General features: G+C 54.5%; 1 protein-coding gene across 2 annotated transcripts in view; it reads left to right on the top strand.

Annotated features, from left to right (window-relative positions):
* SLCO3A1 (solute carrier organic anion transporter family member 3A1) overlaps positions 1-23,868 on the top strand; it is a 211,456-nt gene that overhangs the window by 167,796 nt on the left and 19,792 nt on the right. For both annotated transcript variants that reach the window (XM_037145071.2, XM_037145070.2), the window contains exons 4-7: positions 2,616-2,879; positions 15,415-15,579; positions 19,787-19,985; positions 21,898-22,036. In XM_037145071.2, the coding sequence (XP_037000966.2) occupies positions 2,616-2,879; positions 15,415-15,579; positions 19,787-19,985; positions 21,898-22,036 (767 nt within the window). The remainder of the gene's footprint in view (positions 1-2,615; positions 2,880-15,414; positions 15,580-19,786; positions 19,986-21,897; positions 22,037-23,868) is intronic.

Genomic DNA, 23,868 nt, shown 5'->3' on the forward strand with positions numbered 1-23,868 from the left:
GCAGCCCCACTCCCCAGTCTCACCCTGCCCTGCAGGCAGCACGCCCCCTCACCGCCTGGCGTCCGTTTTCGCTCCCTGGCACAGTGCTCTGGGTGTTTGGAGTGAAGGCAAATCAGTACCTCCCGAAGTACTCCACTGTGATTTCCTGTACCTGCAGAGTCCTGCCCTCTCCACACCTTCCTGTGGGTCCCTCTCTCCTTGCTTGAGTTGGCACACACTTTAGTCTGACACAGATCACATGTTCTTCCCGTGCTACAAATCATGAGCAAGTGTTGCCTTTCCACGCACGTGCACAGGCCTTTGGGAAGCTAGTCGATGCGCTCACACAGACATCGGCCTCCCCCAGCTCAGGCCCTCTGCCCGGGTGTTCCTCACACACAGCAGTCTCACCACCTTCCCAGCTGAGACGTGGCTCTCTGTGTGCTGCTCATGTTGTCCCACAAACCGCTGCCGGATTTCTCTCTCTACCGGCCCACATCTGCTCTGGCTTTCAGCTTGCCCTTTCTGGAGCCCAGGATAGTGGAGGGGGTGCTGTAGCTCCATTTCACGACCCTCCATGTTCATTCATTGCCAGCTGCAGGTGAAGATGCAGTGAGAGGCTGGTGGAAATCTCCCTGCTCAGCTTCTGGAGCAGTCCCACTTCTTTCCTTCTCTTTTGTGCATGTGAAGATGCTTTCAAGTTCACCTGTGTTTTCCTGTGCTGTCTTCTTTAAAAAAAAAAACTGTATATTAAAGTTCTCATTCCTATAAATAGGCACCTAAAAGTAAACATAATAGGATCTACCATATACAAAGAGCCCACTGTGTGTCAGGTGATTCTTGCTCATTACCTCTCATGCCTGCAAGCCTTCTGTTTTGTACCAGATGAGGCTGAGGCTCAGGAGGGATAAGCTTACCTAGTGTTGCGTGCTAGTGAGTGGCAGAGCTGGGTTTCAACGCCGAGCCCACCAGAGCTACACACTCTGCTCTCCAGCATGCAGCTGCACCAAAGCATCTGGTCCTGTGAAGTCCCCTGGTTATTGCTGCTGGGTTGATGTCAAGGTCTCCAGGACAGGGACCAGGACCACTGATGTTCCAAAGACCACCTTGCCATCTGCCAAAGAGTAGGTGGTCTAGGCTCACTGCACAAAGCTCAGGAATTAAGCCTCCCCTAGAGCCCTGCAGGGAGCCCCAGACCACACCCAGGCTGTTGGGAGGGGCCCCCAGTGCAGCAGAGCGGTGCCCTCGGCATCTGGACGCCTGTGCTCCACCTCCAGCTCTGTGAACTTGGGCAGGTTCTCCAACCTTTCTAAGCCCTGTGTTCTCCAGCTACATAAAACGGATAACAGGATGATTATAGGGTTATGGGAAGGGTTGGCAGGCAGAGTTGTGATTGTGCTCTGCCTGAGGCCTGGGGCACAGGAAGCCCTCGACAAATGGTGGCTGACGTTTTCATTGGTGTTCACTAAAAGGTCTTTAGAGACAGCTTTTTGCAAATGCTGGTCAGCTGGTATCTGTGGTCATTTTTATTCCCAGGTCTGTCCATCCATCTGGTCCAGACCTACAGCCCTGCTAGTTCTTAGCTCATCTGCCATGGCCCAGATCTCCAAGAATTTCCTTCCAGGCTCTGGGGACATGGGATTACCATCAGAGAGGCATTTCTAAGCAGCTCATCTGGGAGTGCTGCCATGGAAGGCAGTTGTAGAGAGGGGGCGGTGGGGGGACCTCTACGAGGAGTAAGCTGTAGTTTGTGTCTTCGTGCCTTCAGCTGGCAAATCAAAGCAGTAACAGCAGGAGACAGCCAGACCACAGGCAATGCTGCCTTTTAGCATGCAAGGTGGCTGCGGAGCTTTCTAATAGAGTCCTGGCCCCAGACCACAGCTGCCCTCGAGGTTTGAATTAACCTCTCCACTGGCAGGTGGGAAACAGGACCCTGGCCATAAACACTAAGTTCTCATCGATCAAGTGTTCGTGCTCGTGCCAGGCACTCTTCTGAGCGCTTGAGGTCTGGGCATCCCACCTTCCCCCGAACTCTGTATGGAGTTCGTCTCCATACAATGATGCCCTGCTGTGCGGATGAGTGGGCCAGCCCAGGCATAGAGTTTAGGCAAATCACTGGCCTGGGCTGCACAGCAAGAAGGGGTAGGATTTCAGCCCCCGGCATCCTGGCTTTTGACTTCCGTGCCACACCTTAGGACCTGGAACCCCGGTTTAAGACAGGGACTGGGGTGTTGAACAGCACTTCAGGTTAGCTTTTTGAGGGAGGGGTGTGCATTTGAGTATACCTAGTCAAAATTATATCCTTGAAAAATGAATGTTTGTTTCCTTGTGTTTTTGTTAGTGCACCTTCGCAGCTCTTCCAGCCAGTGAGTTCTAGCCTAAATGTAGACAGGGTCTGGCTTCTCGGGTGGTGCAGGCACAGGGTAGACCAGGGAGTCGAGGAGTGAGAGCAGCCATCTTCAGCTTTGGGAGGGGCAGAAGCACCGACGGGAAGCAGCAGGCCTCTGATCACTCAGTGTCCCGGTCCGTCCCCCACCCTAGGCCCTTTCCAGAACCCTCTGTGCACCCTCACAACCTCGGCCAGGCCTAAGCCCTACCACGTCCCCTTCTGCTGACTGTGCTCTTTCTGGTTGCAGGTAACCTGGACATCACACCAGATGACCCCCGCTGGATTGGAGCCTGGTGGGGCGGCTTTCTGCTCTGCGGTGCCTTACTCTTCTTCTCTTCCCTCCTGATGTTCGGGTTTCCACAGTCTCTGCCCCCACACTCAGACCCCGCCCTGGAGAGTGAGCAGGCCATGCTCCCCGAGAGGGAGTACGAGAGACCCAAGCCCAGCAATGGGGTCCTGCGGCACCCCCTGGAGCCAGACAGCAGCGCCTCCTGCTGCCAGCAGCTGAAAGGTGAGGTGCCTTGGCGGCGGCAGCTAGCATGACTGGGGATCAAGGGCGGTGGGGACAGGGTGGCAGTCAGGCCTGGCTGCTGGGGCCTTGTGGCAGAACCGTATTGGTTTTGCATGACTTGCTTCTCCAGTCCTGTGCATAACTTACTTCTGAGAAGTCAATGACCCGACTTATAAAATAGTTACCAGTTAGTGAAGGGCAGCGGACTGATGTCCCCAGCAGAGCATTCCGTGGCTAACGTAGCAACTGATGTATCATAAATATAAGTGTTTGCAGAGGAAGGAAGTGTGAGAGGGCAGGAGGAGGCTAGACATTTCATGGAGACTCTTGAACTCTTTCATGCTGCTCAGAAGTGCATTGAAGCTTTAAAGGACTTTGAAGTCAGCTCCCTTTGCCTAACGCGGGCATTCTTTACAAGCCGCAGCCAGAGTGTGTTCCTATAGGTTCACTCTGTCCTTCTGTCCCCTCTGTGAAAGAAATATTAACTTCATCTGAATAACAGAGTCACACTGTAGAATGTAGCTTTGTGCTCACAGTCACTCGGAAACGGAAAAATGTGTCTCTTCTGACAGAGTTGGGAGATGCAAGGATGCAGAATGAGGATGAGCGGTCCCCCCATCCTCCTCCTACCTCCAGTTTGTTCCACATTAGGTATGTTTGGTCTCTTAAAGGCAAGGAAAAGGACAGTGTAGCCTCAAAAGCTGCTTCATGTCTGTCACGCCCTCCACTGTGAGGTGTGCAGTTCTCCTCAATTCACAGGGCCCCTGAACTCAGGTTCCCTGAAGAACCTGCTGGGTTTTGGAAATGAGCAACCTCCTGCAGGTTCAGGGGCAGCCCTGCCGTGCTCAGTGGAGAAATGCGGTGGAAGTCTGCCGCGGGGCTCCTGTATAATGAGGTGCACCCTCTGTGCAGACACCTGAGCGCCATGGCCAGGACCGCAGGCCGCCTGGTGCCCAGACCCCCGTTCCGCTCTTGACCAGCCCTGCGATCATTACTTCTCCCTGCTTCATTTCCATGAATGTAAAATGTAACACATCCCTAAGTGAGAGTGGTCGTGAGAATCAAAGCAGTGCCCACAAATGACTGTTAATTGGACCTGTTAGGCTGCAAGAAATCGAAAGAACTTGTGTTAATTCCTGAAAGAGACTAATTTAATAACCTAATGACATGTCTGACCTCATGTTGTGTGATGGTTTCTACCAAACTTTTCATTTGGAATTGTACATGAAAGATCTTAGAATTTGTCTCCCTAAGTTCCAGGAGACTTTGGTAGATGAGAAGGCTACTTGCTTTGTGTCTCTGAGATTGCCTCGATCTGGAAGCCCAGGAGAGTGTGCTTAATGAGAGAGCCCCACCACAGAAAAACCAGAGCCACTCCAGTAGCCTCTGGTGACCAGAGGGAGATGTCTGCTGTCCCCAAGCCACACAGCAGAGCCCACCAGAATAAGTGGGGCTGGCATGAGAGTGGGCCCTGTGGGGGACACCTCTGCTCTGGGAGGGTTGGGGGTAGCCGTCTTTCTGGGTTTTTCCTCATCCCAGGACCATGGTCCTGCTTACCTCCAGCAGTGCCTGATAGAGCCGTACAAGTCACCCCTCATCATTCACCTCTGAGTTCACAAAGGTGGAAAAGATACAGTTCTGCCATCGAAGAGCTTGCCATCCAGCACAGGGACAGACCGGCCAGACAGTGAAGCCAGCCCAGGGCGGCAAGCGCTGCCCGGCAGTCTGGAGGTTGTGGAAATACAGGGACAGGTCAGGAAGACCCCACCTTCTGGGTCAGAGACAGAACTCAGCTGAATCTTGAAGGGGTGTCATGGCTTCGGGGTTCTTGCGTTATGATTCAATTGCTCGCTCATTAGTGTGTTCCTTCAGTTCAGTCAGTAGTTACCGAGACCCTACTTGCTGTTAGGGACATAGCATTGGCCAGGGCAGCTTATACTCTGTGGCTTGTATTGGGGCAGGGGGCCTGCTGTAGTCAAGAGTCCAGGCCACAGTGAGACGAGCATTGGATGTGTGGTGGCTGAGCTGACAGGTACACAGTTGGGTAGATTTGTCTGAGACTCACTGGGCCACAGGTGATAACAGGTTGTAACCTATATACGCATGGGCTTCAGTTCTGATGATGAGTGATTTTTGATTTAGAATTAGCAATTCCCCAAGATGCTGGGTCTCTGAATGGATGCAAAGGATGTCCCAGTGGGAAAGGAAGGCAGTGTCTCTGGTAGCATTCCCAGGAGCCAGGATATTGTGACGTGGGCTTTTATGCTAATTAACGCATTTTACACCCACCGGCTCATGCAGAGGGTCCATGGTGGTTTACAGGTTTCATTTTTTCCACTGGAGACAGTGTTCTTATGACATGGACATTTCCGCCAAAAGCACCGAGCATTGCTCCCTGGGCCTCCCAAATGCCTCATCTGCTTGCAGCCCTGCACGCTGGTGGTCTCCACTCAGTGAGGTACAGGTTCTGGTTACAGATAAGCTGAGTATCCTTTCATGGCAGGGGAATTAACAGTGCTCTAAAAATCTATATGTTGCAATTTCTCATTTGATTCACTTGAGCTTGCAAAAGGGTTTCTTCTTCGACCATTAATCTGTGTCCCCTCCATGCTCTGCAGAGAGCCAAGGCTCCTGAAAGAACTGGCACTGCACCCAGAGCGGGCCCCCCCTCCCCCTCCCAGCAGGAACCAGGAAGGTCACCATGGGTTCAAGTCCAGCTCAGCCACTCCCTAATCATGCAACGCTGGCCACATTGCTTAACTCCCTTTGGCTTTAACATGGTGTCCAGTTTTATCTTTACAGCAGCTGTATGAGGTCAATATTACTCCTTTTTTCTGTTTGGACACGAGGAAGCCAAGCTCTGGTGAATAGGAGTTGGGGCACGTGCTTTACTTTCCAGGATACTCTCCCCCAAAAGCAGACTCTGAGAGTCTGTTCCCAACAGAGTCGGTCATCAGTTGGGTTTGCAACTCTTACGAGAAAGACGAGTCTTGTTCTAGAACATGTGGGCAAGTTGTTACTGCTGACTTCTTGAGTAGCCCAGAGGTCCCCCATCTTGTTGTGATTGTCATGGAACCATAGCAGGCAGTAGGCAAACAAATGCTTGGATTAGTGAAATTCTAGTCTCCCCTCCAGGTGGAATTCTGCAAATTCAAGACACATTTTTGCATCTCAGCTGTACCAACAAACCACTCCTCTTTTATACCCAGCTGCAAAGCCCCTCCTCCATGATCTTGTTCAGATGCCCCAGAGCGTTTGCTGGTCATGTTCCAGAACTCGTCTTGCCCCCTTGCATCCCTCCTCTCGTGTCTAGAACTGTGTCTCTTCCTCCCCTTCTCTACACTGTGAGCTGTGTAGGTGAGCTGGGGGCGGGAGGACAGGACTGGACCTGGTGAGGCCTCCTGTATCCAGAAGCTCAGAATTTGCAGAACGGCCTGCGGAGGGCCAGACCCAGAAGGTAGAACGAGCTCAGGGGACCATAATAGGCAAATGCACAGTGTTATCACCAGCTGGTATGTTAAATCTCACAGTCCAGTTTTGTGTTTCATTGGAAATACCTTCTGAGTCACTTGCCCTGAAGGGGCTTCAATGGTGGGGATCCAGGCCCCCTGCTGCACCCACACATCCAGGTACCTTTGCTACCCTGTTCTGGAGAACACATCGGGCACTGTCCTCTTTGCCGCTGTTTCTGCCTGGAGTGTCCTCCTCCCTCGGTCCTTCTGAGCTGGACTCAGTCCCTGCCTTCCCGGAGCACCCCTGCTGCCCCTCCGCACACGTGCCCCGTATGCCGCACGGCCCCTGGAAAGCGCTTGCTGGCCCACGGAGGGGTGGCCTCTCTGCTCATCTGCATCTGCCCAAAACTTGTGGCTCCTCCAAGGACAAAGCTGTCATCATCTTTGTTTCCACTGCATAGCACAGTGCCTGGCATGCAGGCAATATTGGAGGAATGAGTGAATGTAGGAACGAATGAACACTTTTTCGCCAGCATGCATGTGTGTGTGTACATACCCAGTCTCTCACACACACACACACACACACACACACACACACACACACACGGAAGCAGCTAACATTTGCTTTCCAAGAACTTTTCTGTTTAATTCTCCTTGGCCCTGTAAGGCGTCGGTACCTCTTTTATAGATAAGGAAATTGAGAGTTAGAGATGGTAGGAAAGCCTGTGAGTCCCGGCTGGGACCCCAGTGCCCGTCCTCTTAGCTACAGCGTTACACCGCGTCTTCAGGTGATAAACCGACCCTTTGTTGAAGGTGTGGCATCGGCTGGTTCCAACGGACTCTTCAACAGCGTGTGTGAACACTCCTCTGGCTGCTGGCTCAGCAGCACAGAGCACCCTAAGACAACGGGCCTTTGAGACGGGGTACGTCGAAAATGGGAGGGAGGAACAGACGCCTGCCTGCGAGCCTTGTGGGCACGTCCTGACCCTCTGATGGGCTTTCTAGCTGGATGCGTGTAACTGAAACAGACGTTTAAAATCTGAAGGCAGAGCCCTGCCTTTGATCATTGAAAGAGCAGAGCAGTCAGTCTGAGCACTCTTGTCTCTGCTTCTCACGGTGACTGCCAAGTGGCCTCTTCCTGTCCCAGAAAGGACAGCCGCACCGGCCGACAGCGGGCACAGCTGAGCGGCAGGGAGGGGTGGTGCTTCAGGCTCAGAGTCCTAACACCCAGCCCCCACACGGGGACGGTGGTTTATGACTCCGAAGCCCTTGTGCAGACCTCGCACGTGTCCTGTCGATGAGGCGGATGCGACTGATCTCTGTGCCAGACATCGGGACAGCTGGGACCAGACCCAGGTCTCCAGACTCTAAATTCTGAGCTCTTTCCAGAGTTTTGCACAAGGATTCAATCCCCTGTTCACGAAGCGAGAAGGAAGAAGGGTGTCAGCCTGGGGTTGACAGAACCGCGGCCCTCTCGTGCCGTTGCCATGCAGCACGCAACTCCAGAGCACCTTTGCTTTCAGGGGAGATGGCGTCTACCTCCCTCCGTGCGTTCTCCACCGTTCCTGCCCTCCAGAGCATCCATGACCTGGTTCTGCTGATTTTACCACCTCAGTCTCTCTCCCCAGCCTACTCCCGGTATCCCCTGCACTCCAGCCTGACCCCCTGCTCTCGATCCACACGACGACCGTCTCAGGGCCCCTCAGATGCCACCGTGTTCTGTGTAAGGGACGGAGGCAGAGCCCACCCCCTGGCCACCCCTCAGGTGATCCTCCATCCCTCCAGCTCCTTGTGAACACCACCGCTGCCCGGTCCCCCACAGCAGCCTCCCTCACCAGACCCTGAGTCCTGCGCATTCCCCAGGCTCTCTGCCCACTGGGACTTTGCACTTGCTCTTCTTTCCAGTGGAATCCCGAGCCCATCTTCCTCCCAAGGGCGTTTTCCTGCCCTCCTAACAGCACTGTCTGTGTCACGGTCATGTAACACATGTAGGGCACAGTGCGTGTTTGGAAAATGGAGGGGCCCACACTCCCCCCCTTGGACAGCGCTGCTGAGCCCAGTGCCGTTGGCTGCGTTCCCTAAAGCCGTCCTCCCCGCCCCAGCCCCTCCCAGAGTTCTGGCCTTGCTTGGCCCGTCCAGGTCTGAGTACCACAGCTGGTCCACCCTGCCTGTGTGGGGAGGGTCTGCTCCCGGTGACCCAGCCACTGAGTCCCAGAGGGCCTGCCGGCCCAGTGGTTCAGGGCAGCCTACGCTGGTGACTTCAGGCTCTGCCCGTCTTCCTAGCCGGTGCTTTGCTCCTGGGCCAGGGGGCACACTCACCCCTCCCACAGGGGCCCCACCAGCCTTGGCCTGGCCGTGGGACCCAGCTCACGCCTCTGGCTTCTGTGTCTCCATCGCCTCCCTCCTCTGCCAGCTCAGAGTCCGTTTCTGTGGCAGTTCTCTGAACTGCGGGGCTGTGCCTCTGGCATCGTGTTTTGTAAGGAGCCTGGTGGTCTCAGAGCCCTCGCTCTGCAAGCTGAATGGCTGGGTGCATTGTGTCCGAGATTCGTCCTCGGAGCCATGCTCCCCGCCTGTGGACTGCCCGTCACAGCTGTCTTTCTTGATGCCGTGGCCAGGGAAACCGTCTGCCGCCTCAGCCCTGGGTGTCCGGGCCAGGCCGTGGCTCGCGTGCTGCCAGTCACGGGACTTCTGTGTGCAGGTCCCCAGGGACCGTCTGGTCATGGCCGTGTCCTGTCATGTCATCCTGTGCGGCGGCTCTTTGTGCACTCAGACCATGACCTTCTCTCTATGGCAGGTCCCCTAATGTCGTGTTGCAGTGTTGTCGAGATGTGGTGGGAGTTCCACTCTTCTTTACGTCAGTGGGCCTCTGCTAAAGTTGGATTCGTTATATATCTGTCTGCTTAAAGTTGCAAGACTTACTGAAGGTTTAGTTAAGTGAGGACTCATTCACTATACAAGGGATGCACTACATTCCACCTGTTACCTACCAAAGGTGGGCAGATGGAAGTCTGGCGGCAGCTACTTCTCTCAGAGGTGACGATGAGAGGGTACCACGAAGCTCCCGGGACCCTGGACAGCCAAGTGCTGGTGAGGGGCAGGCTCATCTCTAGCGAGAAGGTCGGAGTGGGCCCAGTGTGTGGCAGTAGGCACTTCCAGAAAACGTCTGGGTGCCGCAGGCCTCTCCTGCTCCCTGGACTTCCCCGCAGCTGTGCAAGAGGACAGTTTGGGCACCCCCGAAATCAGCAGTGGAAACCAGCACGTCAGCTGATTATTCCACAGGCCCCCGGACCTGTGGACTGTCGCTAATGGTGTGCTCACAAACCAGTCTGTTTTCACAGTTCATATTTCTTGAGAGACTATGATAGTTACTTTCAAGACTTTGCAGTTCATTCAATTGTTTCAGATTCTTTAATCCGCTTTGCATTTGTTAAGCATCTTCTCTTACCTGGCTCCATGCCCACGTCTGGGGGTGGAGCTGCTCTGTCCCTGCTCTCAGATAACAGGACACAGGACAGGGCGGGGGGGAGGCATGACAGACCGCACGGGCACATGGGAGCCAGCGTGGTGGCTGCTGGATGTTCTGCTGTGCCATCCGACGTCACTTGTCCTGGGAAGCACCCTGCCGTGGCTTCCCTGTCCTGCCTCTGTTGTGTAGTTCTCTACATCCTCATTGCTCCTTCCTCTTCCATCTGTTCTTGAGGGTGGTGGTTTATCTCCCCCAGCCTAGCTCCCTGTACTGCTCCATTCTCTGCTGCTCCCGGGTCTCCCGTCAGAAGTGACTCACCTTCTAGAAAAACGTTGCTTTGTGGATTCCAGTCCCCACACAGAAGCCCAAAGTTTTAGGGGTGGGCTCTGAGCACAGGCAGACCCGAGTGCAGACCCCGCCCCTTCACAAAGACGCACCGGTTTGCACTGTGAGGCAGGACCGTGTGGAGGCTCCCAGGGCAGCCTTGGTTCCTCCCGTCTGCGGTGCCCACGGGAAGGGCGCCCCGAGTGCAGTCACTGGGCGCCGGACAAAAACCCTGCTCATGGAGCCCAGCCCAGCGCTGGCTGTCGTTGCCCATCAGTCACACATACTGGCTCCACCTGCCCTTTCAGGGAGTGTTAGCCATGGTGTGTTGACAGCAGTATTGTTGGTTTTTTTAAAATCAGAAGTCAAGATCAGTTTCAGTAGGGAGACTAAAGGCAGGTGTAACTGAGCCCCACAGTCAGGACTGCCCAAGGCACCCTCTTCCCAAGAAGATGAAGGACCAGGGCTGGTGTCTCCTGGCCGCTGGTCTGCTGTGAGGGGATCCCCTTGGGAAGCCCTGGGCTCCAGCTGTGGCTCCCAGGGGCCCCACTCACCGCCACCCGAGCCCCGTCTCTCCCCTGCTGTGCTCACTCCCCAGGTCTGCTCGCACACAGGCTCTCCACGCAGCCCGAGGCCCACAGCGCTCCAGGGCGCTCCCGGAGGCAGTCAGGGTCACTGCCATCACGTTCAGTGTCGTTATTCTTACTCTCCCCTGCGTGCGGAGGCCCAGGGCCACACGGGTCTCCTTTCTCTGCTGAGGCAATCACAGGGTGGGGCGGGGTGCTCTGGCTGCTCAGTCCAGAAGCCAGATTCCGAGTCCCAGTGACCTGGCTCCGTAGACCCGGTGCTGAGCCGCTATTTCATCCGGTCTCGCTCTTGCGTGCCAACCCCTCCTCTTTCAACTCTGCAGTCTTCATTATTTTCTTTTCTTTCTGTCCCTCCCATCCTTTTCTACCTCTTCTCCTTCAAAAAGCAGGGACTGAGCCTGAGTCATGCCTGATCTGGTCACTTTCCCCAGCCACAGAAGGAATTTGTTATTGTTATTTCTGAGATTGGAGCTGCATCCTTGATTCCTGTCGGTGGCTGAGTCTTCACCCAGGAGCAGCGCCTCTCAGAGCCCAGACCTGCTGCAGCAGCAGGTGTCGGGCCTGGATTTCCACTGTGCTCCCCGACAGCAGGGCGGCGCTCTGCCTCTCCTTCCTTGTCGGTGCTCGGAGGCGTTTAATTGTGCCGAGAGCGCAGGGCCCTTGGGAGGTTGCGTTGCTGCGTGAGTGGCACTGGGCAACGCCCTGTCAGCATTAGTCCTCAGGCCCTTCCCAGACCTGCCACCTCCCTCCCAGGAGCCCCATGGATCCCAGCGTGTCCCAGTCCTGCGGGAACGTCTCCCCAAGACCAGCAGTGGGAAGCTGGTTTTCCCAGAGACTTCTCCTTGGCCACTGTTCCCAGCCTTGTCCCCTTCTGCTGGCGGTATCGTCGTGTTCCCAGAGAGGTGACAGATGCCCCTAGCTGGTGGCCTGCCTGATGCCAGCCCACCTGCCTCCCACCCCAGTGCCCAACTTCGGAGGCAAAATCAGCAGGCCGGAAGTAAGTGGCAAAAGGAGACCGCAGGTGGGCAGTGGCCTGGCGGAGCCCGGGTTTGCTGGTTTCTGTGTGCCTGCACCGCCTCATTAGCTGCTGCCTCCTTAGGAATTTAGAACTTTATGGACTTTACAGTCATTTGAATGAAAAAGCGTGAAATGCTGGGAGAGCCCTAGGACCAAGCTAATTAATACCCCTTTTCAAATTGGAGCTTTGGAGGGTAGGGCCAAACAGTTGAAAGGAATCTTCTTGTTGAGAGTGCTACAAGTCGTTTTCCTCACTACAGTAAAACTCAGGGCCCGAGGAAGAACCTGGGCGGGAAGTGGCTGGACACGAGGGAAAGGCGCATTTCTGGAGGCCAGTCAGCTTGGGGAAGGGAAGAAAGAATGTTCTTCCTGCAGATAAGGCCACAGAGCCTCCCTGGGCCTTCTGTCGAGTAACCCTCAAACTTAATGACTTTCCCATCTGATTCAAGGCAAAAGGAGTCATTAGATAGTAAGAGAAAAACAGGTGGCTCCAACCTGGACAGACAAGGATTCCTCTGCACCGAAGTGGGATTATTTCTGGGATAATGAAAATGCCTGCCGAAGTACGAAAGCACCCCTCTACCTGGAGCTGCCTTTGTTTGGAAATGCCGTCTCCATCTGCCCACCGTCACGATGGCCTGGGTCAGGGCAGTAGTGACTCTGAGGCCTGGACAGACTGTGATCAAGCTCAGATCCTCGAGGTCATCGCTTCTGAGCCGGCACCAAGTTGCTGGTCGGAGCAGCAGTTTTCTCTCTCAGCAGGTGTGGCTGCGGTCATGCTCCCTCGAAAGTGCATCACGCGGAGCTCCGCACTCCGACCTCGGAGAAGGAGCTGATTCTGAAAGGGAGGCGGAGGCTGTTTCCTGGGCTGTCCCCAGCCTGCTATTGATCGTCAGCAGTGTTTCCGGAGTTTAGAGCACTTCGTTCCAAAAGAGCCCCGCAACTGAGCACCTGCGTTGTCATCTGTCAAAACACGGCCAGCCTCAACTTCCTAAGTCATTCACGCCAAGGAGGTGCTCCGGCCACCTGATAACGATCATCACACCTCGCTCTCTGTGGCGCGAAGCTTGCTGTTCTGTGACACAGCCAGCCAGTCCCTCGTCACAGGTGCACTTCACCCTCACAGTGTGCCACGCATTCGAGCAAGTCAGCAGTGATTTATGACAAGGGAGCCTTCCCATCCCAGGGGCCTTGTGCGCAAAGACACATACTTTCCTCACTGCCCTCTGTTGATGCCTGATTTATGCATCTGTGTTTTTAAACAATCCACAGCTTTAAACGTGACAGGATCAGTATTCCTATAAGTGTTTGTGCAATACTTAATGTAAACTTGACAAAGGAAAATGCCCCAACATTGAAACGTAGATTTGAAGTATAAACACTTGTAGGCATTTATTTGGAATGACATTTCCTAAAAAAGTCAGATTACCCTGCATGTTTGAAGCCCTGCAATAAACACACACACACACAAAGGCCAGCCGCTCGCAGTGAAGCAGGGTATGCACATGGCCGGAAAGCGTGGATTTAAAGTTGCTCCCTCAGCATCTTTATTCTGACTCACACCTCTTCTAAGGTTCTTTTCCTGTGTGTGTGGCGCGCGGTGATGTAGTCCAAGAGCTGCCTCATCAGAATTTAGTAATTTAACTAGGAACCACTCACTGCAGGACCACCGCGGCCACCACCCTGCCCGTTGCCGGGTACTTCTGCAGCTGGGGAGCAGGTCGGGCTGCTCAGCCCTCAGCAGTTCAGTGCCTCCAGTGACCTGGCTCAGTCCATTCTCATCGCTGAGTGTCTCTCATTGTGTCGAAGGACCCCGATGTCCCGATCTTTTTGAAACCTGGCATCTTTCCCAAGGATGATAAAGTCTCAGTTCTGTGTATGTGCCAGTTCCTGACCCATTGTTCTGTCATTCTGATTTATTGAGCTTGTCAGTTAACATTACTTAAAACTTATGTGTCCTCTATTCTTATTTTATTCCAATTAGTTGGGCCATTTAGAGGTTTCGTCTCCTAGGAGATGAGATTGAACCTGTGTAATTAGGTCTCTTCTCTAGGACAGCTGGCGAATTCATCACCTAGGAATGGTGTTAGACTCCCCGCTCACCTCTGCTCGTCTGGGCCTGGCACTGACCAGGTTTTCCTGGACTTGGCGCAGTCCAGGCTGTACCTGGGGTGGAGCGTTGTCTTCTCCTGTGGTGCAGGTGCAAATGGGCAAGCACGTGCCCAGCAGTCCCCGCAGAGCAGGGTGCCCCGACCCCAGTCACGCCCCTACCGCTTCCACACACTTCCCTCCTCTGCTTGCCACCAGTGCCATTATTTACGTGAGACGTTTCCATAAACAACTTTAAACCTGGTCGTTCTAACCTGGCATCATCTTCAGCTGTGATGGCTGTGCCGAGCCACGCGATATGTCAGTTACATTTCAGGTAACACTCTGTGAGTGCACATTAAAGTGACGGGTGGGCCTGGTGTCGGCAGAGCCCCTGCATCCTGGCGGGACCTGTCGTCGGTCCACAGCGGAGGAGATCTGGTCAGAGACCACATGCCAAGGATGCTAATCACTGGAAGTATCCATGTCATGGGATTGTTTTTAAAGGATTAACAAGAAGCCAAATACTCCATTTTAAAAAGCACTAATATAAAAGGAAGTGCTAGCTGTTTAGAAAATGACGTAAGAAAAATAGAGTACAATAAAATGAGATTAAAATGCATGACCTCTGCAAGCCATGCTTTCTGGCTCTGGTGGCACCTAGCGGCACGCAAGCTGCAACACCCTTTTGTGTCAGCCGTCATCGGCGGCTAGCTCTTCCTCAGTTGGCTCTCGGGGTGAAGAAAAGGAAATAGGGGGCCGTAGATCTGAGGTGGGGGGACCTGGGTGCGGAGGAGAAACAGCACCAGGCAGCGGGACTGGACCCGAGGGAGGACGGGGTGGGACAGGACGTGTGGTCGCTTGGCTTGGTCCCGGGTGGGTTGGGAGAAGGATCGCGGTCCGAGCTGAGCCCCGTGGCTGCCGAGGAGGGAATGACAACACCAGGTCAGGAGTGAAGGCTCGGACCCGAGCTGGGCTGCTCAGGTGACCCCCCAACGGAGAGCTCACGGCGGTTTTGTGCAGGGAGGTCCCTGACGGTGGGGGCAACGAGGAAGGGGGAGTAGATTTTTACAGATCTCTAAACGTATATGGGAGAGCACTCGAGTGTCATTTCCTCCTGAAACTGTTAAGATTACATACATTCTCTTAATGCACACACACGGTTTTAAATATTAACCATATATACTTAGATAATGTTGATAGAGCATAGTTATACTTTCATAATTAATAACATAAAATTACTTTCCTTTTTGAGAAACAAACTCCAAACTCCTTTTGGGGATGGGAGATGGGAATGAAAATAACTTGTGATTCCTTATAAAATGTCTTAGCAATTTCAGTGAACAATAATAAAACACATGTTATAGCCTCTCCTGTTTTAGTAGTTGTCCATTTCACTGGCAAAACATCACCATGTATTTGGAAGCCAGCGTTTTCACAGTCATGGGTGACTCACAGGAGCTAGGTTTTGGCCTAAGGGACGGGGTGACTCCTGGGCTATTTACTGAGGCAGGCAAACCTGTAGCAAGAAGGGATCCCGGGGACAGAAGGCCTGGGAGTACAGCGTGTGGGACCTCGGCCCTCCGCCTCTCTCCCTGCAGTGATCCCCAAGGTCACCAAGCACCTGCTCTCCAACCCGGTGTTCACCTGCATCATCCTGGCCGCCTGCATGGAGATCGCCGTGGTGGCTGGCTTCGCTGCCTTCTTGGGGAAGTACCTGGAGCAGCAGTTTAACCTCACCACCTCTTCTGCCAACCAGCTGCTCGGTGAGTCTGGGCCTCAGCGCCCCTGAGCGGGTGGAGGGGGGCTGCTGTGCTTGGGATAAAGTCCGGCCCGAAGGTGCCAAGGCCGCTTCTACAGCAGTGTACACGTGGTCCCTGCGCAGCAGACTTTCAGAGTGCATTCTCCAGGTAAGATTAGCCCACCTGAGGCAATTACTAAATGTGCATGGTAATAAGGAACTAAAGTATAAAATGTGCCCAGGAAATTGATAGATCGGTGTGAACTGCAGACTTTGGGGAATGATAATGGTGAAGGAAAAGGGAAATCCAGATGGATCTTGAAGGGTTAGCAGGCTTGGGTTAGGCACATGAAAACACAAGAATATTCTTGGCCACATGGAACCCTCTGTCAGCAAATACAGAACTTGGAGGCATGCACTCCCTTTCCGTCCACATGCCCCTGGCCGGGTAATGAATGGCCCCTGACAGCCCTTTCCCCAAGCCGAAGCATGGGCTGACCACGCTCCTCTACAGCGGACCACGGGCACCTGCCCCCAGTGATTTGGAGCTGGAAGGCTAAAGAAAACCAGTTCTCCCTCGTGAGACGCAGTGGTACTTCTGTGAGTTTGCAAAGTGGTCTCAGCTCGGACAGGGAGGGAAGAGTGAAGGAGGACCCCCGGGTCCCTGGCTGGAGACGTGGAGACACCGGGGAGAGTCCGATCTGGGGCAGAGGAGAGTGCTGACGTGCGGATGCCTGTGTCATTGTCTGCGTGACAGTCCTGGCCTCAGCTGGGAGCTCAGCGAGCCCAGAGCCAGTCATGTGGGTTCCATGGCATCGTGTGTGGATGGCCATGAGGATTGGGGGTGGAATGACTTAGGGGAAACGTGAGAATGTGAAGAGGAGGATGGAAATGCCACCATGAAGCTACGGAGAGGTCTGCGCAGCCTCCTGAAGAAACCCCTGGGCCATGTGAGCCAAGGAAGAGGTGCTCCAGTGAAGGAAGCGGTCAGCAGTGTGAGCACTCAAGCAAGGTGAGGCTCACCTGTCCTATTAGCTTTCACAACTGGGGCGTCTTCAGCCTGTGCCAGGGCTGTGTCCTCGGAGTGGTAGCAGGGGGCCTGAGCCCAGGTATGAAGAGCAGCCCACCGGAGGGGAGGGAGGAACAGACAGTGGCCACGGGACACGGTCAGAGCAGCCAGGCAGCAGCGGAGGGAGAAAGACCGAGGCGGGGGTTAGGGGTGGGAGTCGAGTGAGAGGAGTGGAAACGGCTGCTGCTCTGACGGGAAGGACTCGCTCCAGCAGGTTTCTGAGCAGAGGGGAAGAGGGCCAGCAGGAGAACTGCAGAACAGGGGGGTGTGGTGGGCAGCCCTGACCAAAGAGCTCACCTGTTCCGAAAACAGAGGTAGAGGCATGAGGGCGACCACTGGAACCTGCCAGGTGCAGCCCCGTGGAATTCCCTCCTCTGCTGAGTGGGAGTCAGATGGGGCTGAGAGGAAGGAGGGTGAAGCGATGTTGTCTGAGCTCCGCCTTCACCACCGCCCGCTACTTCTCAGCCAGCAAAGGGATGCAGAGGTGCTGAGCAGTCCTGAGTCATCAGGAAAACGCACACGAACACCGCAGTGAGGTGCTGTTGCACATCCACCGGACCGACGTGAGTGAGTGCTGGTGGGGACACGGAGCAGTGGGGGCACTGCTCCACAGCCAGTGGGAGTGCAAAACGGCACAAGCATTTTGGAGAAGTCTGCGGTGCTGCCCATTCACACTGAGCATGTGCTTGTGCTCCGATCCAGCCGTCCCACTTCTGGCACGTGCCCAGCAGAAACACGCGCCTCGGTTCACTCGCTGAGGGGCCCGTGTGCAGCAGTATCCAGAGCAGCTTCATGCCCACTAGCCCCGGACTGGAATCAGCCCAAATGCCTGTCAACAGTAGACTGCGTAAACAATTTATAAAATGTTCATACAGTAGACTGTCACACGGCGTGAGAAAGCAAGAACTTTGATACATTGCCTCAGTCCTATAATATCTGCATGGCAGAGATAAGGTAAACGCATCCCTTTGTGATTAGTTATACCTTCTTCATTAGAACTAGCCTTGCTGTCTGTGGCCACATCACCCTGAACGCGTCTGATCTCGGAAGCTAAGCAGGGTCGGGCCTGGTTAGTACTTGGATGGGAGAACCAGCCTTGCTCGGCCTCCGCCTCCACCACCCGGAGAATTTCTCTCTCGCCTTCTGGTTGCTCTGTGCTGTTCCTTACGTGTTGACCACAGTGCACAGTTGTGTGGACATTGGGGTTGTCTTCAACTTAAAATTAGATTCCTCAGTTTTCTGTCAACAAGCAAATCGGTCATTTTCAGGGTAGAAGGTCTGAAAAAGTCTTGACTTTTTGTCTCTGTTTCTTTCCCGGTGACTTCTGTGAGAGCACTTGGCTGGGAGGACCTTCCCGCCCCTGTGTGGAGAGGCAGCCTGGGTGCTGCCCTGCCCCTAGGGGCTGTCCCAGGCATTGCTCCGGTCAGCATGGGCTCTGGGGGGCTTGGCTGCAGGAGGCGCCAGCAGTGGCATTTAGGGGAAAGGGAGGTGCTGGGAGGGTAAGCCAGGGCCCAAGCATCATTAATTACATCATCAGCAGAGGGCCCTGGGCCACCCAGAGGTCACCAGCAAATGAGGTCAAGTTCAGAAAAGAACAGCACAGATGATAAAGGGGCTGGTGGTGATGATTCACTCCTGAGGGTGAAAGGACTCAGTCTGCAGAAGTTAGCTTAACAGGAGACCACCAAAGGCTCAGGGCCTACACATAGGGTTACAGGTCCCATCAGAGAAGGATGGGGAGGTTGACGTCCTCAAAGCCTGCTGTCGTTACAGTTCCCGTCACTGCCAGATGACACCCCCGCTGTCTCTGTCAGGAGACGGAACAAAGCGCAGGCCTGCTCCATGTCACAGGCGGGCGTAGCACCGAGCTCACGCACAGGGCCTGTGTCGGCTCCCACCTCCTTCATCCCCATAGCGATCCCGGGGCCCAGTCTGTGCTGGGCACAGGGAAGCAGGCTGGGCTGCACGGGTGGGAAGGGCTCCCTTCCTCAGGGAAGCCGCAACTAAGGAGGGCGAGAAGGAGCAAGAAACGAGAAAACCAAAAATACGCATGGCAGCCTCTGACTGTACAGGAGCCATGGAAATGTTCAATCCGGGTGGGGTTCAGGGGCCACTCGGGGGCCATCAGAGAGGGCCTCTCTGAAAAGGAGAGAGGCCAGACAAGTCAAAGCATAGGGCAAGAGTGTTCTAGAAGAGGGACCAGGAAATGCAAAGCCTGGGTGCCTGTACCCGGGAAAGAATCGGAGCAGTAGGCGTGGTCGGGGACCTGTGACGGGTGAGAGCAGAGAGGCTCAGAGGGGCGGCCTGGTCACCTGATCGGTTCTGTGTCCTAGTATTAAAATTAATATGTGTTCCCTTAGCACCTGGCAGCTGGTTGATGTAGCCGACTGACCTCAAGGTCTGTTGATTGGCCAGGGGGAGGCAGCCTGGGCCGGGAGGTTGGCTGTGCACGCCCTGCCCGTGGGCGAGCGCCGCTCACAGTCATTTAGAGCCGAGTTTTATATGACGTGAGTTGAAACAGCAAAAGCAAACAGGAGGCTGGAAGCCTAGGATCCTCTGGTCCTCCTAAACTCCCATTAGTCTCTGAGAAGCAGAAATAGGTTTACAGTTCCGATGTTTTACAGATAGCTCTGTTTATAAGAGAGGAAAAAATTTTTACTGCAATTACTCACCACAGAAACGTATTGATTTGATTCATGTCCCTTCCTGCAAGACCATGGCGTTGCTTAAAACGCCGTCTCCTTGGGTCTGCGAGTTTTGGGGCCTTTGGAGGAACAGGCTCCAGGCCCATCCTCGATGCCCTCCTCGCCCAGGTGAGCTTCAGTCCCAGATCACCTCAGATGTGTATGGGGAGCACGCCACTGCTCCTCGGCACTCACGGCCCCACGGTGTGTGTGCGTGCCCCACCGTGTGACTTTGTCTGTGGCAGGCCCTGCGCCCGCTGTGTTTCTTGCGGGGACCCCACGTTGCGCAGTCGGTGGAGGCACTTAGACTCCTGTGTGCGTGTCTGCCCAGCCTTCTGTGGGCTCCTTCAGGGCAGGAAGGAGGCCCCGATGGCGACTCTGGGCCTGGAGAGGTCCCGCCCTGCGGTATCAGGAGGCCCACCCCCACGCCGACTGGCCCTGCTGCCCCTGCTCACGGCCACCCCTCTGCTCTCCTGCAGGGATGACCGCGATTCCCTGTGCCTGTCTGGGCATCTTCCTGGGCGGCCTCCTGGTGAAGAAGCTCAGCCTGTCCGCCCTGGGTGCCATCCGGATGGCCATGCTCGTCAACCTGGTGTCCACAGCTTGCTACGTCTCCTTTCTCTTCCTGGGCTGCGACACGGGCCCCGTGGCTGGGGTTACTGTTCCCTATGGAAACACGTGAGTAGCAGCAGTGCCTGTGACCATGAACTTCTCGTGATCATGGTCCCTAGTGACCATGAGCCAAGAAGTAGATGACGCCTCTGCATCTTACTCCCAAAGTCAGAGAATCATTGTGAGTGTTCTGGGCGGAGAGGGCGATCACTGCCCTCAACGCTGTGGCAGAGGTGCCGGGAGAGACACAGCCCACCACCACTCCCCGAGGACCGGAAGTACTACATCTGGCATTTGACTGTAGGAATGATGTGAAGATTGAAAACGGAAATGAATTTCATTGTAAAATTTAGCTTTGAGTGAAAGGGTAGACTTCAGTAGTTCCTCAGACTATCAGAAGCTATCATCACACTCACACAGTAATGACAAACTCTAGTCTGGGTTGGAATTGGTGACCAGGAGGGAAAAATAAAAAGGCAAGAAGGGAGAGACAAAGGGAAGGAACTTAGTTTTTGTGGGATTGTTTTCTTGTCTAGCGATTATCCTCATGTGCCCGGTGTTGACCGCCGCTCCCTTTCCTACCTGGGACTCCGAGGCTGCATGGAGAATCCAGCCCGGAGCCCCAAGACTGAGGCATGGCTGGCCTGCGGGATACCAGCTCCTGTCCACACTGGTCTCCTCCTCCAGGCAGGCCACCAGGCCTATTCTTGCAGTGAGGCCAGAAGATACAATAGAGTTGGGCTTACGTGCCACCCCTCAAGGGCAAGCAGGAGAAGTGGGAGAATGCAGGCAGGGCGTTTCTCGGTAGCCGTGCAGGGCTCATGCACACACATGCATGAGGCACCATGCACCCCCATGACCCCTTCACCGCCACCATGGCTTCTTCCAGCCAGCACCCAACGCAGCCCCTCCCTCTCAAACAGGGTGCCTTCTGGGGTGCACATGCATTAATGGCGGTGTTTAGAGACAAACAGTGAGAACCCTTACTCTGCCAGTGCTCAGGCAGTGAATGCACAGCAGTTGAAGCACAGGTCTGACTAGTGAAGTTAGTCTTCAGTAAGAAAGAAGAAAACTCAGGGGTTACAGCTGCCAGCTGCCACAGTTGACAGAGTCCAGTCCCTCCTCTGCCATTTGTGAGTTGAGTACATTAGGGCGGGTGACTTGCCCCGGGTGTACCTCACTGCCTTCCCTATGCACCCCACGGGCTTACACTGGGAGTAAAGGGGGTGACACACAGGGCACTGGGATGGTATCTGACACACTCGCTATCAGACGTCACTGTCAGACTTCACTGTCACTGTCCTTATTGGGAAGTGCTCGGAGTCCAGGGGGCGGGCTGAAGAGGAGACAGTGTCTGTCACAGCACTGAAAGCTCCCCTTCTCCCTCTTGCTCTTTGCCATTTGCTGCTTTAGCTAACTGTGCCTTTAGTGGCAAAAAAGAAAATTTAAAATACATTACCATTATTTTCTGCAGGAAATGGAATCAATCAAACAGACAATAATTATTGAAATGGTGTAGTCATAGTAGTTTGTTAAGCATCACGAGGTTGGGGAGGCATAAAACAGAGACAGGGAACAACCCAAAGAGGGGAGAAGTGTGTGCTCAGCTCTGCAGGGAGGAGTTGTTGGCCCGGTGGAGGCTGCAGTAACCAGGAGGGGCTTCATGGAGGAGGTGGCCCTGAGCAGAGCCCTGGGGTGTTCCCAGCCCATAGGGCTCATTGGTGCCAGTGGTAAAGAGAGGCTGCCTCTCCTCCCACAGACAGAGCTCCGAGCCAGCCTGGGCGCTCGGCGCTGGGGGCAACCTGCAGAGCTCCCGGGAGTGAGTGAGTCTGGGACGCAGAGGCTGGAGCACGAAGGAGGGAAAGGAAAGTGGCAGCGGGCCACTCATCGCAGCAGAGGGCAGAGAGATATCGGGGGGGCGGGGAGGTTTCCTGTCAGAGGGGGCTTTTCTCTAACAGGTTCCATGTTTCTTCTCCAGCTCAGCGCCTAGCTCAGCCCTGGACCCCTACTCAGCCTGCAATAAAAACTGCGAATGCCAGACGGACTCCTTCACTCCCGTGTGTGGGGCGGATGGCATCACCTACCTGTCTGCCTGCTTCGCTGGCTGCAACAGCACGGTACAGTGATTATCTCCTGGCACGGACGGGCCGGGAAACTCGGGCAGCCAGAGGAGTTATGCCCGAGGGCAAAGGGCAGGTGTGGGCAACCACATGTGTTCCCAAGTTTGTGTCCCTGCACCGTGACTTCTCTCAGCCTCTCCCCGGCTCCAGTGAAGGGCTTTCCATCAGTAGGTGGGACGACCGCCTGGCCCTCCTTGCTAAATCAGATAGGTTTCCAAACAGCATCATCGAGCAGATGACAGTGGAAATGTAAAGGAAGCTGTATATATACCAGAGAAACAGACTGTGATTCAGGGCACTCAGAACGGTGGCAGTGGAATGGGATGACTCCGTAGGTAATGAGCTCCCTGTCAACAGAAGTATGTAAAAAAAAGGCTAGGGAACCATTTATTGGGGAAGACCTCTTCCAAACCTGGGACCGTCTGACATTAATTCAGCCTCTTCCCTGCTCAGTTTCCTCATTTTCTTCTCACCTAGACGTGCCCCACCCTTTTTATACTCCCACTATACTTTCTTTTTGGCTTGAAATATACAGTTGACTGTCAGCCTGCAGCTTTCCATGTTCTCTGCAATGACAGCCTGATGCCAAGTGGCTGGTCGCCAACTACTGCTGACCCTGCCTGCCAGGTGTCTGTTGCACCTGCCCTCCCCCAACATCTGCACCACCACTGCTCTGCTACAGACTGTCCTCATCTCTTGCTTGGGCCAAGGTCATAGTTGCCTCACTGGTATTGCCAGCTCAGGGTGGCCCCTTTCTGGGGCAGCCAGGATGATGACTCTTTCTAACGCTAGTCCACCAGCTAGAAGGTGGATGTGGGCACTGAACCAGGTTTGGTGATGGAAGGGGGTGGTATTCTCTTCAGCGCCGCCGCCTTTCAGGAGTGGCCTGCAGCTTTCCCACACCACACACGTGTTTGCGTACTCCTCTCTCCCGCTGGATGACTCCTGCTGACCCGCCCACACCCTACCCAAACGCCCCTCCTCTGGGCAACCAGCCCTCCCCCTCTGTACCTCGGGGGCCTGCCTCTGCAGTCTCGGACCGGTCTGTCTGGGGTGATTCATGGAGGTGGTCTGCCGAGAGCCCTCTCACGGCTCTGATCTGTGGCTTCCCTGAGCAAGGCCTGACACCTGATACGCTCCTAGCGTCCAGGAACGCGCAGGAGGCAGCCGGCTGAGAGCAGAGCAGGGCGGCTGTTCTCGAGGAACTGGCGTGGGAGCCGCTGGTCCCCTCCCCTCGCCTCATCCCATGTCTTTGGGGAGGAGCGACTTCTCTGAGACAGAAAACGTTGATCATTTATTTTCATTTCCAAAGATTGATTTTTTCCTCGCTTTTAACATTTAGATTTCTGGCCAGTTATTAACATTTTTCTAGAGAGAAAATAAATCACCCTGGGGTGGAGGGAGGGATGGATATTTTACACTAGATGATAAAGCAATTTCTTTATGTGACTGGAAATGAATTTTTAAAAAAGGGATGGAATCTGGAGAGTGGTTAAAATAAAAATACAAGCTATGTTTTTCATGACAATAATGTCATTAATATTCAAAAACATGTAAATCAATGTGGTTATTATCTGGTTATAAGAATTAAATTAAGTATAGGCTAGTGCCCTGAGGCCAAAGGAGTCCATTCCAAAGTGTTCTGTGGCCCAAAAATCATCCTAAAAATCTTCTCTCCCAGCCTTGCACGTAATTCCAGAGTCTTACTGAGTAAGAGCAGGGCCAGGCCCGCGGTTGCCTCCAGCTGCTGAAACCTAGCCGTGGGATGTAACTGCTGGGTGGCGAGCTTCTCCGCTTCCCTCTGGCCATGCTGTGTATCCCCCAGACAC

The sequence above is a fragment of the Artibeus jamaicensis genome, unplaced genomic scaffold (genome assembly GCF_021234435.1).
Source record: "Artibeus jamaicensis isolate MK-2021 breed Jamaican fruit bat unplaced genomic scaffold, CSHL_Jam_final scaffold_612, whole genome shotgun sequence".
Lineage (NCBI taxonomy): Eukaryota > Metazoa > Chordata > Mammalia > Chiroptera > Phyllostomidae > Artibeus > Artibeus jamaicensis.